At 45.0% G+C, this 14,633-nt stretch overlaps 1 protein-coding gene across 1 annotated transcript; it reads right to left on the reverse strand.

Moving 5' to 3' along the window:
• Positions 1-2,062: 2,062 nt before the first annotated feature.
• LOC115115659 (vesicular glutamate transporter 1-like) lies at positions 2,063-13,602 on the reverse strand. The gene is made up of 6 exons (XM_065010968.1): positions 12,957-13,602; positions 11,710-11,824; positions 11,378-11,465; positions 4,601-4,687; positions 2,522-2,664; positions 2,063-2,227 (listed from the first exon to the last, which is right to left on the reverse strand). The coding sequence occupies exons 1-6, from the start codon at positions 13,037-13,039 to the stop codon at positions 2,063-2,065; spliced, it is 681 nt and encodes a 226-aa protein (XP_064867040.1). The 5' UTR covers positions 13,040-13,602.
• Between the last annotated feature and the right edge of the window lie 1,031 nt (positions 13,603-14,633).

Here is a 14,633-nt window from a genome sequence, read left to right on the forward strand (position 1 = left end):
CTAGGGGCTAGGGGGATAGGGGGCTACGTGGATGGGGGCAGGGCTAGGCTAGGGGCTAGGGATAGAGGCTAGGGGATAGGGGCTAGGCTAGGGGCTAGGAACAGGGGCTACGCTTGGGGACAGGGGCTAGGCTAGGGGGCTAGGGGATAGGGGCTAGGCTAGGGGCTAGGGGATAGGGGCTAGGCTAGGGCTAGAGGCCAGGGGATAGGGGCTAGGCTAGGGGGATAGGGGCTAGGCTAAGGGCTATGGGATAGAGGCTAGGGGCTAGGCTAGAGGATAGGGGCTAGGGGATAGGGGCTATGGGATAGAGGCTAGGGGATGGGGCTAGCCCGGGATAGGGGCTAGTGGATAGGGGGCTAGGCTAAGGGCTATGGGATAGAGGTAGGGGATAGGGGCTAGACTTGGGGATAGGGGCTAGTGGATAGGGGCTAGGCTAGAGGATAGGGGATAAGGGGATAGAGGCTAGGGGATAGGGGCTAGGCTAGGGGATATGAGGTAGAGGCTAGGGGATAGGGGCTAGGCTAGGGGATAGGGGCTAGGGAATAGGGGCTAGGCTAAGGGCTATGGGATAGAGGCTAGGGGCTAGGCTTGGGGATATGGGCTAGTGGATAGGGGCTAGGGGCAAAGCTAGAGGATAGGAGCTAGGGGATAGGGGCTATGGGATAGAGGCTAGGGGATAGCGGATAGGGGCTAGGCTAAGGGCTATGGGATAGAGGGTAGGGGATAGGGGCTAGGCTTGGGGATAGGGGCTAGTGGATAGGGGCTAGGCTAGAGGATAGGGGCTAGGGGATAGAGGCTAGGCTAGTGGATAGGGAGGCTAGGCTGGGGATAGAGGCTAGGGGATAGGGGCTAGGCTAGGGAATATGAGGTAGAGGCTAGGGGATAGGGGCTAGGCTAGGGGATAGAGGCTAGGGGATAGGGGCTAGGCTAGGGGATATGAGGTAGAGGCTAGGGGATAGGGGCTAGGCTAGGGGATAGGGGCTAGGGGATAGGGGCTAGGCTAAGGGCTATGGGATAGAGGCTAGGGGCTAGGCTAGAGGATAGGGGCTAGGGGATAGGGGCTATGGGATAGAGGCTAGGGGATAGGGGCTAGGCTTGGGGATAGGGGCTAGTGGATAGGGGCTAGGCTAAGGGCTATGGGATAGAGGGTAGGGGATAGGCTTGGGGATATGGGCTAGTGGATAGGGGCTAGGGGCTAGGCTAGAGGATAGGAGCTAGGGGATAGGGGCTATGGGATAGAGGCTAGGGGATAGCGGATAGGGGCTAGGGGATAGAGGCCAGGGATAGGGGCTAGGCTAGGGGATAGGGGCTATGAGATAGGGGCTATGGGATAGAGGTTAGGGGCTATGGGATAGAGGCTAGGGGATAGGGGTTTAGGGGCTGGGGCTAGGGGATAGGGGATAGAGGCTAGGGGATAGGGACTAGGCTAGGGGATAGAGTCTAGGGGATAGGGGCTAGGCTAGGGGATAGAGGCTAGGGGATAGGCTATGGGATAGGGGATAGAAGCTAGGGGCTAGAGGCTACGCTAGGGGATAGAGGCTAGGGGATAGGGGCTAGGCTAAGGGCTATGGGATAGAGGCTAGGGGATAGGGGCTAGGCTTGGGGATAGGGGCTAGTGGATAGGGGCTAGGCACAAGGGCTATGGGATAGAGGCTAGGGGATAGGGGCTAGGCTTGGGGATAGGGGCTAGTGGATAGGGGCTAGGCTAGAGGATAGGGGCTAGGGGTTAGGGGCTAGGGTAGGGGATAGGGGCTAGGCTAGGGGATAGGGGATAGGGGCTAGGCTAGGGGATAGGGGATAGGGGCTAGGCTAGAGGATAGGGGCTAGGGATTAGGGGCTAGGGTAGGGGATAGGGGCTAGGCTAGGGGATAGGGGATAGGGGCTAGGCTAGGGGATAGGGGATAGAGGCTAGGCTAGTGGATAGGGGCTAGGCTAGGGGATAGAGGCTAGGGGATAGGCTATGGGATAGGGGATAGAAGCTAGGGGCTAGAGGCTACGCTTTGGGATAGGGGCTGAGCTGGGGATAGGGGCTAGGGGATGGGGGATAGGGGTTAATTCATAATTAAAACTGTATCACCTTGCTGATCTCAAAGCCAAACACTTCCTCAAAGTAGGCCGGCTGGCTGATGAGAAGCAGGTAGAAAGTCCAGCTCCTGCAGAAGTTGGCTACGATAATGGCGTACACCGGCATGGACGTGAAGAATGCTCTCCACGGGGTTTTGAATTTCTGCAACAAGGAGGAATGAGAGATGGTTGTGCTCACAGTCCTCACCAGCCCTCACACAGCAAAAAAGTGAAATTATAGAGGGATGTGGTGTTTGTGTGTGTGTGTGTGTGTGTGTGTGTGTGTGTGTGTGTGTGCGTGTGTGTGTGTGTGTGTGTGTGTGTGTGTGTGTGTGTGTGTGTGTGTGTGTGTGTGTGTGTGCACAAGTCACAAGCAAAAAGAAAAGTGGTGGAGTGTGTGTGTGAGAGACAGTGCAGTTTATTTGAAATAAAATGTTTCATGCGTCTTTGTGATTACCTGTAGAGGATTGGCAAAACCTGCTGACTCTCCGATGGCTTCCTCAATGTACTTCCTCTCCTCAGGGGTGATAGTGGGGTGGGCTGCCGGGCTTTCATACGACACCAGGATCCAGAAGAGATACCATGCTATCCCAAAACTGCCTGGGAGAGGGAGGGAGGGAGAGGGAGAGAGAGGAGGTGAGAGGTAAAGGGGGAGAGAGAGGATGACAGAGGTAGAGAGATAAAGAGGAGAGAGAGAGGAGAGAGGAGGAAAGAGGAAGAGATGTAAAGAGGAGAAGGAGGAGAGAAGTAGATGTAAAGAGGAGAGAGAAAGGAGAGAGAAAGGATGAGAGAGGTAGAGAGGTAAAGTGGGGAGAGAGAGGAGGAGAGAGGTAGAGAGGTAAAGGGGGAGAGAGAGGAGGAGAGAGGTAGAGAGGTAAAGTGGGGAGAGAGAGGAGGAGAGAGGTAGAGAGGTAAAGGGGGAGAGAGAGGAGGAGAGAGGTAGAGAGGTAAAGGGGGAGAGAGAGGAGGAGAGAGGTAGAGAGGTAAAGGGGGAGAGAGAGGAGGAGAGAGGTAGAGAGGTAAAGGGGGAGAGAAAGGATGAGAGAGGTAGAAAGGTAAAGTGGGGAGAGAGAGGAGGAGAGAGGTAGAGAGGTAAAGGGGAGAGAGAGGAGGAGAGAGGTAGAGAGGTAAAGGGGGAGAGAGAGGAGGAGAGAGGTAGAGAGGTAAAGGGGAGAGAGAGGAGAAGAGAGGTAGAGAGGTAAAGGGGGAGAGAGAGGAGAAGAGAGGTAGAGAGGTAAAGAGGAGAGAGAGAGGAGGAGAGAGGTAGAGAGGTAGAGAGGTAAAGGGGGAGAGAGAGGAGGAGAGAGGTAGAGAGGTAAAGAGGAGAGAGAAAGGAGGAGAGAGGTAGAGGTAGAGAGAGGTAAAGGGGAGAGAGAGGAGAGAGAGGTAGAGAGGTAAAGAGGAGAGAGAAAGGAGGAGAGAGGTAGAGAGGTAAAGAGGGGAGAGAGGAGGAGAGGTAGAGAGGTAAAGAGGAGAGAGAGAAGAGGAGAGGTAAAGGGGGAGAGAGAGGAGGAGAGAGGTAGAGAGGTAAAGAGGGGAGAGAGAGGAGAAGAGAGGTAGAGAGGTAAAGAGGAGGAGAGAGGTAGAGAGGTAAAGAGGAGAGAGAGAGCAGAGAGAGAGGAGGAGAGTGGAAGAGAGGTAAAGAGGGGAGAGAGAGAGGAGGAGAGAGGTAGAGAGGTAAAGAGGAGAGAGAGAGAGGAGGAGAGAGGTAGAGAGGTAAAGAGGAGAGAGAGAGGAGGAGAGAGGTAGAGAGGTAAAGAGGAGAGAGAGAGGAGGAGAGAGGTAGAGAGGTAAAGAGGAGAGAGAGAGGAGGAGAGAGGTAGAGAGGTAAAGAGGAGAGAGAAAGGAGGAGAGAGGTAGAGAGGTAAAGGGGGAGAGAGAGGAGGAGAGAGGTAGAGTTAAAGAGGCGTGAGAGAGGAGAGAGGTCAAATGGAGAGAGAGAGCAGAGAGAGAGGAGGAGAGTGGAAGAGAGGTAAAGAGGGGAGAGAAGGGTAGGAAATGAGAAGGGTGGAGTAGGGAGAAAGGTAGGGTAGGGAGAATGGTCTCTACAGTACACTACAGTGATGACACGTTTGCAATAACATAAATTGTGTCAGTTTGGATGTCATTGTCACAGAAAAAATACCCAGCAAGCTCAGCAAGACCCATGTCTCTACCGCTCTCTTCCTATGAACTGGTGCTATATCGCTAGCTCCCCAAAGGAGGCTAGCACTGGCTAACTGAGTAGTCAGCATACCACTTTCAATAGTCTGGGATACCAACACTGGGTCATGGGCAGTAGGCAGCTGTTTTTGTGTTTTACCTTTATTTAACTAGGCAAGTCAGTTAAGAACAGCCAAGGAACAGTGGGTTAACTGCCTGTTCAGGGGCAGAACGACAGATTTGTACCTTGTCAGCTCTGGGATTTGAACTTGCAACCTTCCGGTTACTAGTCCAACGCTCTAACCACTAGGCTAAGCTTGCTGGGGTTTATCTTAGGGGACCTGTATGGTGATGAGACAGTTAAACTCGGTACTGCCCGGTTGGTTTTACTCACCATAGACGTAGAAGACTGAAGGCCACCCTACATACTGAACCAACACCCCAGCAAGAGGCATGGCCACCACAGCTCCCGCATAGGAACCTGTGACACAAAGAAAGAGCAAGACACAGAAATATGGTGTTTCTATTGTTGTTGTGTAATGCCTCCGTCAGGTCAGATCTGAACACCTCAGCACCCACAATCAAAGTCAGTAGCAATAGCTAGCTAGCTCACGCAATATTTGGTTCTGGGTTTCGAGATTAGCTAGCAAGCTAATGAACTAACCTAGCCAACTAACTAACTAATGAACGAACTAACTAACTAACTAACTAACTAACTAGTTAACCTAGCCAACTAACTGTGGAGGGAAACAATTAACTTACAGTAAGAACAGTTAATTAGCTCTTTGCTAGAAAAGATTACACTGCCTCCTAAACTGATAAGGAGGCTTCACTAATGTTTACACATTGACAAGTCCTGTTCATTGTCAATGTCTATGAAAAGTAACAGCACAGGAGGTTGGTGGCACCTTAATTGGGGAGGATGGGCTCATGGTAATGGCTGGAGCGGAATCGGTGGAATGGTATCAAATACATCAAACATATGGTTTCCATGTGTTTGATGCCATTCCATTCGCTCCGTTCCAGACATTATTATGAGCCGTCCTCCCCTCACTGATTCACAGCATTACAGTTATAACCCGTTACATACTGTATGTGGACAGGGACAAACAGAAATGTTTCTAAGAGAAGACATTTAAAAAGCATAACCATGGTAGCAGTTGAAAGAGAAGACATTTAAAAAGCATAACCATGGTAGCAGTTGAAAGAGAAGACATTTAAAAAGCATAACCATGGTAGCAGTTGAAAGAGAAGACATTTAAAAAGCATAACCATGGTAGCAGTGGAAAGAGAAGACATTTAAAAAGCATAACCATGGTAGCAGTTGAAAGAGAAGACATTTAAAAAGCATAACCATGGTAGCAGTTGAAAGAGAAGACATTTAAAAAGCATAACCATGGTAGCAGTTGAAAGGGAAGACATTTAAAAAGCATAACCATGGTAGCAGTTGAAAGAGAAGACATTTAAAAAGCATAACCATGGTAGCAGTTGAAAGAGAAGACATTTAAAAAGCATAACCATGGTAGCAGTGGAAAGAGAAGACATTTAAAAAGCATAACCATGGTAGCAGTTGAAAGGGAAAACAGAACAAAGGTGAGGATACAATCCAAGCAAATACATTACTGTTGATATTTACATTTACTGGACTTTTCACAGCATTTGTCAATAATAGAATCTGGAAATATGCTGGATACATTCAGTGACATAATAAGAATATTCATGCAAAATTTGGGCTAGGTGAAACATTTTATTTGGAACAAATCCCTGCATTTGCATATGTGAACTGATTGCCCCCCATCTATCTTCAGAGCTCGTGCTGCTAGGTGACCTAAACTGGGACATGCTTAACACCCCAGCCCTCCTACAATCTAAGCTTGATGCCCTCAATCTCACACAAATTATCAATGAACCTACCAGGTACCACCCCAAAGCCGTAAACACGGGCACCCTCACAGATATCATCCTAACCAACTTGCCCTCTAAATACACCTCTGCTGTCTTCAACCAAGATCTCAGCGATCACTGCCTCATTGCCTGCATCCGTAATGGGTCAGTGGTCAAACGACCTCCACTCATCACTGTCAAACGCTCCCTGAAACACTTCAGCGAGCAGGCCTTTCTAATCGACCTGGCCGGGGTATCCTGGGGGGATATTGACCTCATCCCGTCAGTAGAGGATACCTGGTTATTTTTTTTAAATGCCTTCCTCACCATCTTAAATAACCATGCCCCATTCAAGAAATTTACAACCAGGAACAGATATAGCCCTTGGTTCTCTCCAGACCTGACTGCCCTTAACCAACACAATAACACCCTGTAGCGTTCTGCATTAGCATTAAACAGCCCCCGTGATATGCAACTTTTCAGTGAAGTTAGAAACCAATATACACAGGCAGTTAGAAAAGCCAAGGCTAGCTTTTTCAAGCAGAAATTTGCTTGCTGCAACACAAACTCAAAACAGTTCTGGGACACTGTAAAGTCCATGGAGAATAAGAACACCTCCTCCCAGCTGCCCACTGCACTGAGGATAGGAAACTGTCACCACCGATAAATCCACTATAATTGAGAATTTCAATAAGCATTTTTCTACGGCTGGCCATGCTTTCCACCTGGCTACCCCTACCCCGGTCAACAGCAATGCACCCCCCACAGCAACCTGCCCAAGCCTTACCCATTTCTCCTTCTCCCAAATCCAGTCAGCTGATGTTCTGAAAGAGCTGCAAAATCTGGATCCCTACAAATCAGCCGGGCTAGAAAATCTGGACCCTTTCTTTCTAAAAATGATCTGCCGAAATTGTTGCAACCCCTATTACTAGCCTGTTCAATCTCTCTTTCGTGTCGTCTGAGATTCCCAAAGATTGGAAAGCAGCTGCGGTCATCCCCCTCTTCAGAGGGGGGACACACTCTTGACCCAAACTGCTACAGACCTATATCTATCCTAACCTGCCTTTCTAAGGTCTTCGAAAGCCAAGTCAACAAACAGATCACCGACCATTTCGAATCCCACCGCACCTTCTCCACTATGCAATCTGGTTTCAGAGCTGGTTATGGGTGCACCTCAGCCACGCTCAAGATCCTAAACGATATCTTAACCGCCATCGATAAGAAACAATACTGTGCAGCCGTATTCATTGACCTGGCCAAGGCTTTCGACTCTGTCAATCACCACATCCTCATCGGCAGACTCGATAGCCTTGGTCTCTCAAATGATTGCCTCGGTTGTTTCACCAACTACTTCTCTGATAGAGTTCAGTGTGTCAAATCGGAGGGCCTGTTGTCTGGGCCTCTGCCAGTCTCTATGGGGGTGCCACAGGGTTCAATTCTCGGGCCAACTCTCTTCTCTGTATACATCAATGATGTCACTCTTGCTGCTGGTGAGTCTCTGGTTCACCTCTACGCAGATGACACTGTTCTGTATACTTCTGGCCCTTCGTTGGATACTGTGTTAACAACCCTCCAGACGAGCTTCAATGCCATACAGCTCTCCTTCACTGGCCTCCAACTGCTCTTAAATACAAGTAAAACTAAATGCATGCTCTTCAACCGATCGCTGCCTGCACCTGCCCACCCGTCCAGCATCACTACTCTGGACGGTTCTGACTTAGAATATGTGGACAACTACAAATACCTAGGTGTCTGGTTAGACTGTAAACTCTCCTTCCAGACTCACATCAAACATCTCCAATCCAAAGTTAAATCTAGAATTGGCTTCCTATTTCGCAACAAAGCATCCTTCACTCATGCTGCCAAACATACCCTCGTAAAACTGACCATCCTACCGATCCTCGACTTCGGCGATGTAATTTACAATATAGTCTCCAATACCCTACTTAATAAATTGGATGCAGTCTATCACAGTGCCATCCGTTTTGTCACCAAAGCCCCATATACTACCCACCACTGCGACCTGTACGCTCTCGTTGGCTGGCCTTCGCTTCATACTCGTCGCCAAACCCATTGGCTCCAGGTCATCTACAAGACCCTGCTAGGTAAAGTCCCCCTTATCTCAGCGCACTGGTCACCTTAGCAGAACCCACCTGTAGCACACGCTCCAGCAGGTATATCTCTCTGGTCCCTCCTTCCAGTTCTCTGCTGCCAATGATTGGAACGAACTACAAAAATCTCTGAAACTGGAAACACTTATCTCCCTCACTAGCTTTAAGCACCAGCTGTCAGAGCAGCTCAGATTACTGCACCTGTACATAGCCCATCTATAATTTAGCCCAAACAACTACCTCTTTCCCTACTGTATTTATTTATTTATTTTGCTCCTTTGCACCCCATTATTTCTATTTCTACTTTGCACATTCTTTCACTGCAAATCTACCATTCCAGTGTTTTACTTGATATATTGTATTTACTTCGCCACCAAGGCCTTTTTTGCCTTTACCTCCCTCATCTCACCTCATTTGCTCACATTGTATATAGACTTATTTTTCTACTGTATTATTGACTGTATGTTTGTTTTACTCCATGTGTAACGGTGTTGTTGTATGTGTCAAACTGCTTTGCTTTATCTTGGCCAGGTCGCAATTGTAAATGAGAACTTGTTCTCAACCTGCCTACCTGGTTAAATAAAGGTGAAATAAATAAAAATCCCCACCATCACACAATTGCTGTTGATGTTTATGCAATCCAACAACGATCCACTACAATCCAACAACGATCAATTACAATCCAACAACGATCCATTACAATCCAACAACGATCCACTACAATCCAACAACGATCCATTACAATCCAACAACAATCCACTACAATCCAACAACGATCCATTACAATCCAACAACGATCCATTACAATCCAACAACGATCCATTACAATCCAACAACGATCCACTACAATCCAACAACGGTCCACTACAATCCAACAACGATCCACTACAATCCAACAACGATCAATTACAATCCAACAACGATCCATTACAATCCAACAACGATCCATTACAATCCAACAACGATCCACTACAATCCAACAACGATCCATTACAATCCAACAACGATCCACTACAATCCAACAACGATCCACTACAATCCAACAACGATCCACTACAATCCAATCCAACAACGATCCACTACAATCCAACAACGGTCCATTACAATCCAACAACGATCCATTACAATCCAACAACGATCCACTACAATCCAACAACGGTCCACTACAATCCAACAACGGTCCATTACAATCCAACAACGATTCATTACAATCCAACAACGATCCATTACAATCCAACAACGATCCACTACAATCCAACAACGATCCATTACAATCCAACAACGATCCATTACAATCCAACAACGATCCATTACAATCCAACAACGATCCATTACAATCCAACAACGATCCACTACAATCCAACAATGATCCACTACAATCCAACAACGATCCACTACAATCCAACAACGATCCACTACAATCCAACAACGATCCATTACAATCCAACAACGATCCATTACAATCCAACAACGATCCACTACAATCCAACAACGATCCATTACAATCCAACAACGATCCATTACAATCCAACAACGATCCATTACAATCCAACAACGGTCCACTACAATCCAACAACGGTCCACTACAATCCAACAACGATCCATTACAATCCAACAACGATCCATTACAATCCAACAACGGTCCACTACAATCCAACAACGGTCCACTACAATCCAACAACGATCCATTACAATCCAACAACGATCCATTACAATCCAACAACGGTCCACTACAATCCAACAACGGTCCACTACAATCCAACAACGATCCATTACAATCCAACAACGATCCACTACAATCCAACAACGATCCATTACAATCCAACAACGGTCCACTACAATCCAACAACGGTCCACTACAATCCAACAACGATCCATTACAATCCAACAACGATCCATTACAATCCAACAACGGTCCATTACAATCCAACAACGGTCCACTACAATCCAACAACGATCCATTACAATCCAACAACGGTCCATTACAATCCAACAACGATCCACTACAATCCAACAACTGTCCATTACAAATCCAACAACGGTCAACCATTACAATCCAACAACGGTCCACTACAATCCATTACAACAACGGTCCATTACAATCCAACAACGATCCACTACAATCCAACAACGATCCACTACAATGTCCAATTCCACTACAATCCAACAACGATCCACTACAATCCAACAACGATCCACTACAATCCAACAACGATCCACTACAATCCAACAACGATCCATTACAATCCAACAACGATCCACTACAATCCAACAACGATCCACTACAATCCCAATTACAAATCCACTACAACAACGGTCCATTACATTACAATCCAACAACGGTCCACTACAATCCAACAACGATCCATTACAATCCAACAACGATCCATTACAATCCAACAACGATCCACTACAATCCAACAACGATCCATTACAATCCAACAACGATCCATTACAATCCAACAACGATCCATTACAATCCAACAACGATCCATTACAATCCAACAACGATCCATTACAATCCAACAACGATCCATTACAATCCAACAACGATCCATTACAATCCAACAACGATCCACTACAATCCAACAACTGTCCATTACAAATCTCCATCTGGTTTAGGTAAAAGCATCATTTGAAAGTGCCTCAAATTTAAGCTCTTATCAGTGACCAAATCTGCCATTTTGATCTCATACCTGGACCCTGGAGTGTAAAGGGCTACATACACTCCCTGCAGCTGAGAATGCATCAATGGAGGACGGCTCATAATAAAGGCTGGAATGGAGCGAATGGAATGGCATGTATTTGATACCATTCCATCCCATTCCACTCCAGCCATTACCACGAACCCATCCTCCCCAATGAAGGTGCCACCAACCTCCTGTGGAATGCATGCATACAGTATGTAGGAAGACAATGTGCTGCACTAGATTTATTTGGGATGTTACCAATAGGAACTTTACTATAATGTTGAGGTTGTTTATAAGCACATCTTAGCTACTCTCATGACAAGAACATCAAGTAACATCACAAATGGTTGGATCCAGTAATGAGTAGAGTAGTCTTTATTATCCCCGGGGGGAAATTCATTCATTCATTGTGTGGTTTATTAAGAGAGAGAAAAGGGGAGGGAGAGCGTGAGAGGATGTTTAAATCCATTTGTTTTAGTATCTTACCACAGAATGCTGTTGTGGCCAGTCGACTTCTCTCTAGAGGCGGGGCCCATTTGGCCCAGATCCCATGGCATGCTGGGTAAGATACGCCCTATAGGGAAGTAATGAAGTGATGCACACAGTAAATATCCAAACATAATATTCAACACACGCACGCACGCACACTCACGCACACGCACGCACACACACACACACACACACACACACACACACACACACACACACACACACACACACACACACACACACACACACACACACGCACACACACACGCACACACACACACACATAACACACACACATAGAGTGAGAGAAACAGATACACTCTAAGTACCTCGACGAGGCCTTGGCATATCCTGACTAGTATGACACAGCTGTAGTGTGTACGAGCAGCAGATGGAATCAGCATGTTGAGAGTGGATGTGGCCACTATGGCGAAGCCAAACACGCTGAAACACACCAAGACAGAAACAGTCAGAGACAAACACAACCAGCCTTCATTTCAACCACTGAGAGCTATAGAGACCAGCCTTCATTTCAACCACTGAGCTATAGAACCCAGACAAACAGCTATAGAGACCAGCCTTCATTTCAACCACTGAGAGCTATAGAGACCTGCCTCCATTTCAACCACTGAGAGCGATAGAGACCATTAGGGGTCAGATTCATTTTCAATTTAGTTTAATTCAGGAAGTAATTATTGGCAAATATTTTCTATGAAGATAAAATATTTAAATTCTATAAAGATTTCAATTAATGAGCTGGTTTTCATTTCATTTGACTGATATCAACATGTAATTAATCCTGAGAGAAATGTCTTTGGTGTTATTGATGAGACTGTCCCAACCTTTGTAGCAGTTCAAAATGTCTGATGGAAACCCTTGACTATAAGGGCTCCATCTATACTTCATTAGTAAAAATGAATACATAACTTTTTGATTAAGGCAACATCCGCAGCCATAGTATAATGTATATTTTAGTATACTTTAGTCAAATATAATGTATACTCTAGTAAAATAGAATGTATATTTTAGTCAAAATAATGTACACTTTAGTCAAATATAATGTATACTCTAGTAAAATATAATGTATAGTTTAGTAAAATATAATGTATATTTTAGTAAATATAATGTCAACTTTAGTAAAATATAAGTATACTCTAGTAAAATATAAAGTATAGTTTAGTAAAATATAACGTATACTTTAGTCAAATATGTTTACTCTAGTAAAATATAATGTACATTTTTGTAAAATAGAATGTATACTTTAGTCAAATATAATGTATACTCTAGTAAAATAGAATGTATATTTTAGTCAAATATAATGTATACTTAGGTCAACTATAATGTATATTTTAGTCAAATATAATGTATACTTTAGTCAAATGAATCTAGTAGTAAAAAGTTGACCTCGACACGTTTGAGGAAAAAAGGTATTGACATACAATAAGGAAATCAAATAATCAATACAGGAATACCTTGTCCTAAAGCATGCTAAAACGTACATACTTGTTAGCTTTATATTTTTGACATATGAGACCTCCAGGAATCTGTGTGACAATGTATCCTAAAATGTACTTACTTGTTAGCTTTATATTTTTGACATATAAAACCTCCGGGAATCTGTGTGACGATGTATCCCCAGAAGAAGGACCCGTGGATCATCCCCACGGTCTCTGGATCCCAGCTGAACTGTGCTGCCTGGGGGGAGAGAAAGAGGAGGAGAGACCATGGTTGTGCTCATAAGGCACCAAACGGAAGAAAACCATCTGGGAGCAAGGGACTACCTGGATTTTCAGTTGCAGAACATTTTTGAATACATTTTTCTGTTGCGTGTCCTAATGAACACAACCCATAACTACGGATGTGTAGCGGGGTTCGTTAAATAATGCTTGAGTGATGAGAAACCTTGCCTGAGACCTGAAGACTTGTGTTAGCTTCCCAAGCACCTTGATAAAGGCTACACTTCAAAAGGTGCTGATTGTGATTATAAAAAAGTATTTTCAAGTCAAAGTACATTGTCCATTGACAGTGTTCTTCTTCCTCTGCACAAAAATAAAGCTTGGACACACTCCAACCTCAGCGAGGTCGGAAACAACCGGAAGTATGCGATTTTCATTGATACAGTATCTTCAACCTAGCTTGCTTTCCCCCTGAAAAATGGATGTGTGGACCCCGCTCGGGTATTTATTTTACACCTGCTACGTTAGGTTACACACACTATGAGCCTCCAAGCCCAAAGTTACAACCTTTGTTGTGGCCTGTAGCCAGCCCTCCCCCTGACCTGACCCCCTGACCTGACCCCAACCCTCCTCTTTCCACAACATTAGCTAGCAAGGTTATTTGCTACCATTCAGACAGTGAAGAAAGAAGGGAAAAACCCTCTTCAAGAAAATGGTTCTTTGAGAAGAAAGTGTGCCACATAGAACCACCGGTCACTTCAAAGAGCCTCCCTTTTTCAGACATTTACATGTGATTCGTTAAAGCAGACACTCATAGTAAGTAAATGTTTTCCTCATTAAAGCAGACACTCATAGTAAGTAAATGTTTTCCTCATTAAAGCAGACACTCATAGTAAGTAAATGTTTTCCTCATTGAAGCAGACACTCATAGTAAGTAAATGTTTTCCTCATTAAAGCAGACACTTATAGTAAGTAAATGTTTTCCTCATTAAAGCAGACACTCATAGTAAGTAAATGTTTTCCTCATTGAAGCAGACACTCATAGTAAGTAAATGTTTTCCTCATTAAAGCAGACACTCATAGTAAGTAAATGTTTTCCTCATTGAAGCAGACACTCATAGTAAGTAAATGTTTTCCTCATTAAAGCAGACACTCATAGTAAGTAAATGTTTTCCTCATTAAAGCAGACACTCATAGTAAGTAAATGTTTTCCTCATTGAAGCAGACACTCATAGTAAGTAAATGTTTTCCTCATTAAAGCAGACACTCATAGTAAGTAAATGTTTTCCTCATTAAAGCAGACACTCATAGTAAGTAAATGTTTTCCTCATTGAAGCAGACACTCATAGTAAGTAAATGTTTTCCTCATTAAAGCAGACACTTATAGTAAGTAAATGTTTTCCTCATTAAAGCAGACACTTATAGTAAGTAAATGTTTTCCTCATTAAAGCAGACACTTATAGTAAGTAAATGTTTTCCTCATTAAAGAAGCAGACAGTCATAGTCAGTAAATGTTTTCCTCATTAAAGAAGCAGACAGTCATAGTAAGTAAATGTTTTCCTCATTAAAGCAGACAG

This window comes from Oncorhynchus nerka, linkage group LG26, assembly GCF_034236695.1.
Source record: "Oncorhynchus nerka isolate Pitt River linkage group LG26, Oner_Uvic_2.0, whole genome shotgun sequence".
Taxonomy (NCBI): Eukaryota; Metazoa; Chordata; class Actinopteri; order Salmoniformes; family Salmonidae; genus Oncorhynchus; species Oncorhynchus nerka.

Bases quoted from the DNA above. Each gene is read 5' to 3' on its own strand.
- LOC115115659 (XM_065010968.1), bottom strand. From the start codon at position 13,039: ATGATCCACGGGTCCTTCTTCTGGGGATACATCGTCACACAGATTCCC. The intron at 2,665-4,600 runs GTGAGTAAAACC...TCCCTCTCCCAG, and splicing joins TTCAGTCTTCTACGTCTATG to GCAGTTTTGGGATAGCATGG. The intron at 2,228-2,521 runs GTAATCACAAAG...TCCTTGTTGCAG, and splicing joins GTTTTGCCAATCCTCTACAG to AAATTCAAAACCCCGTGGAG.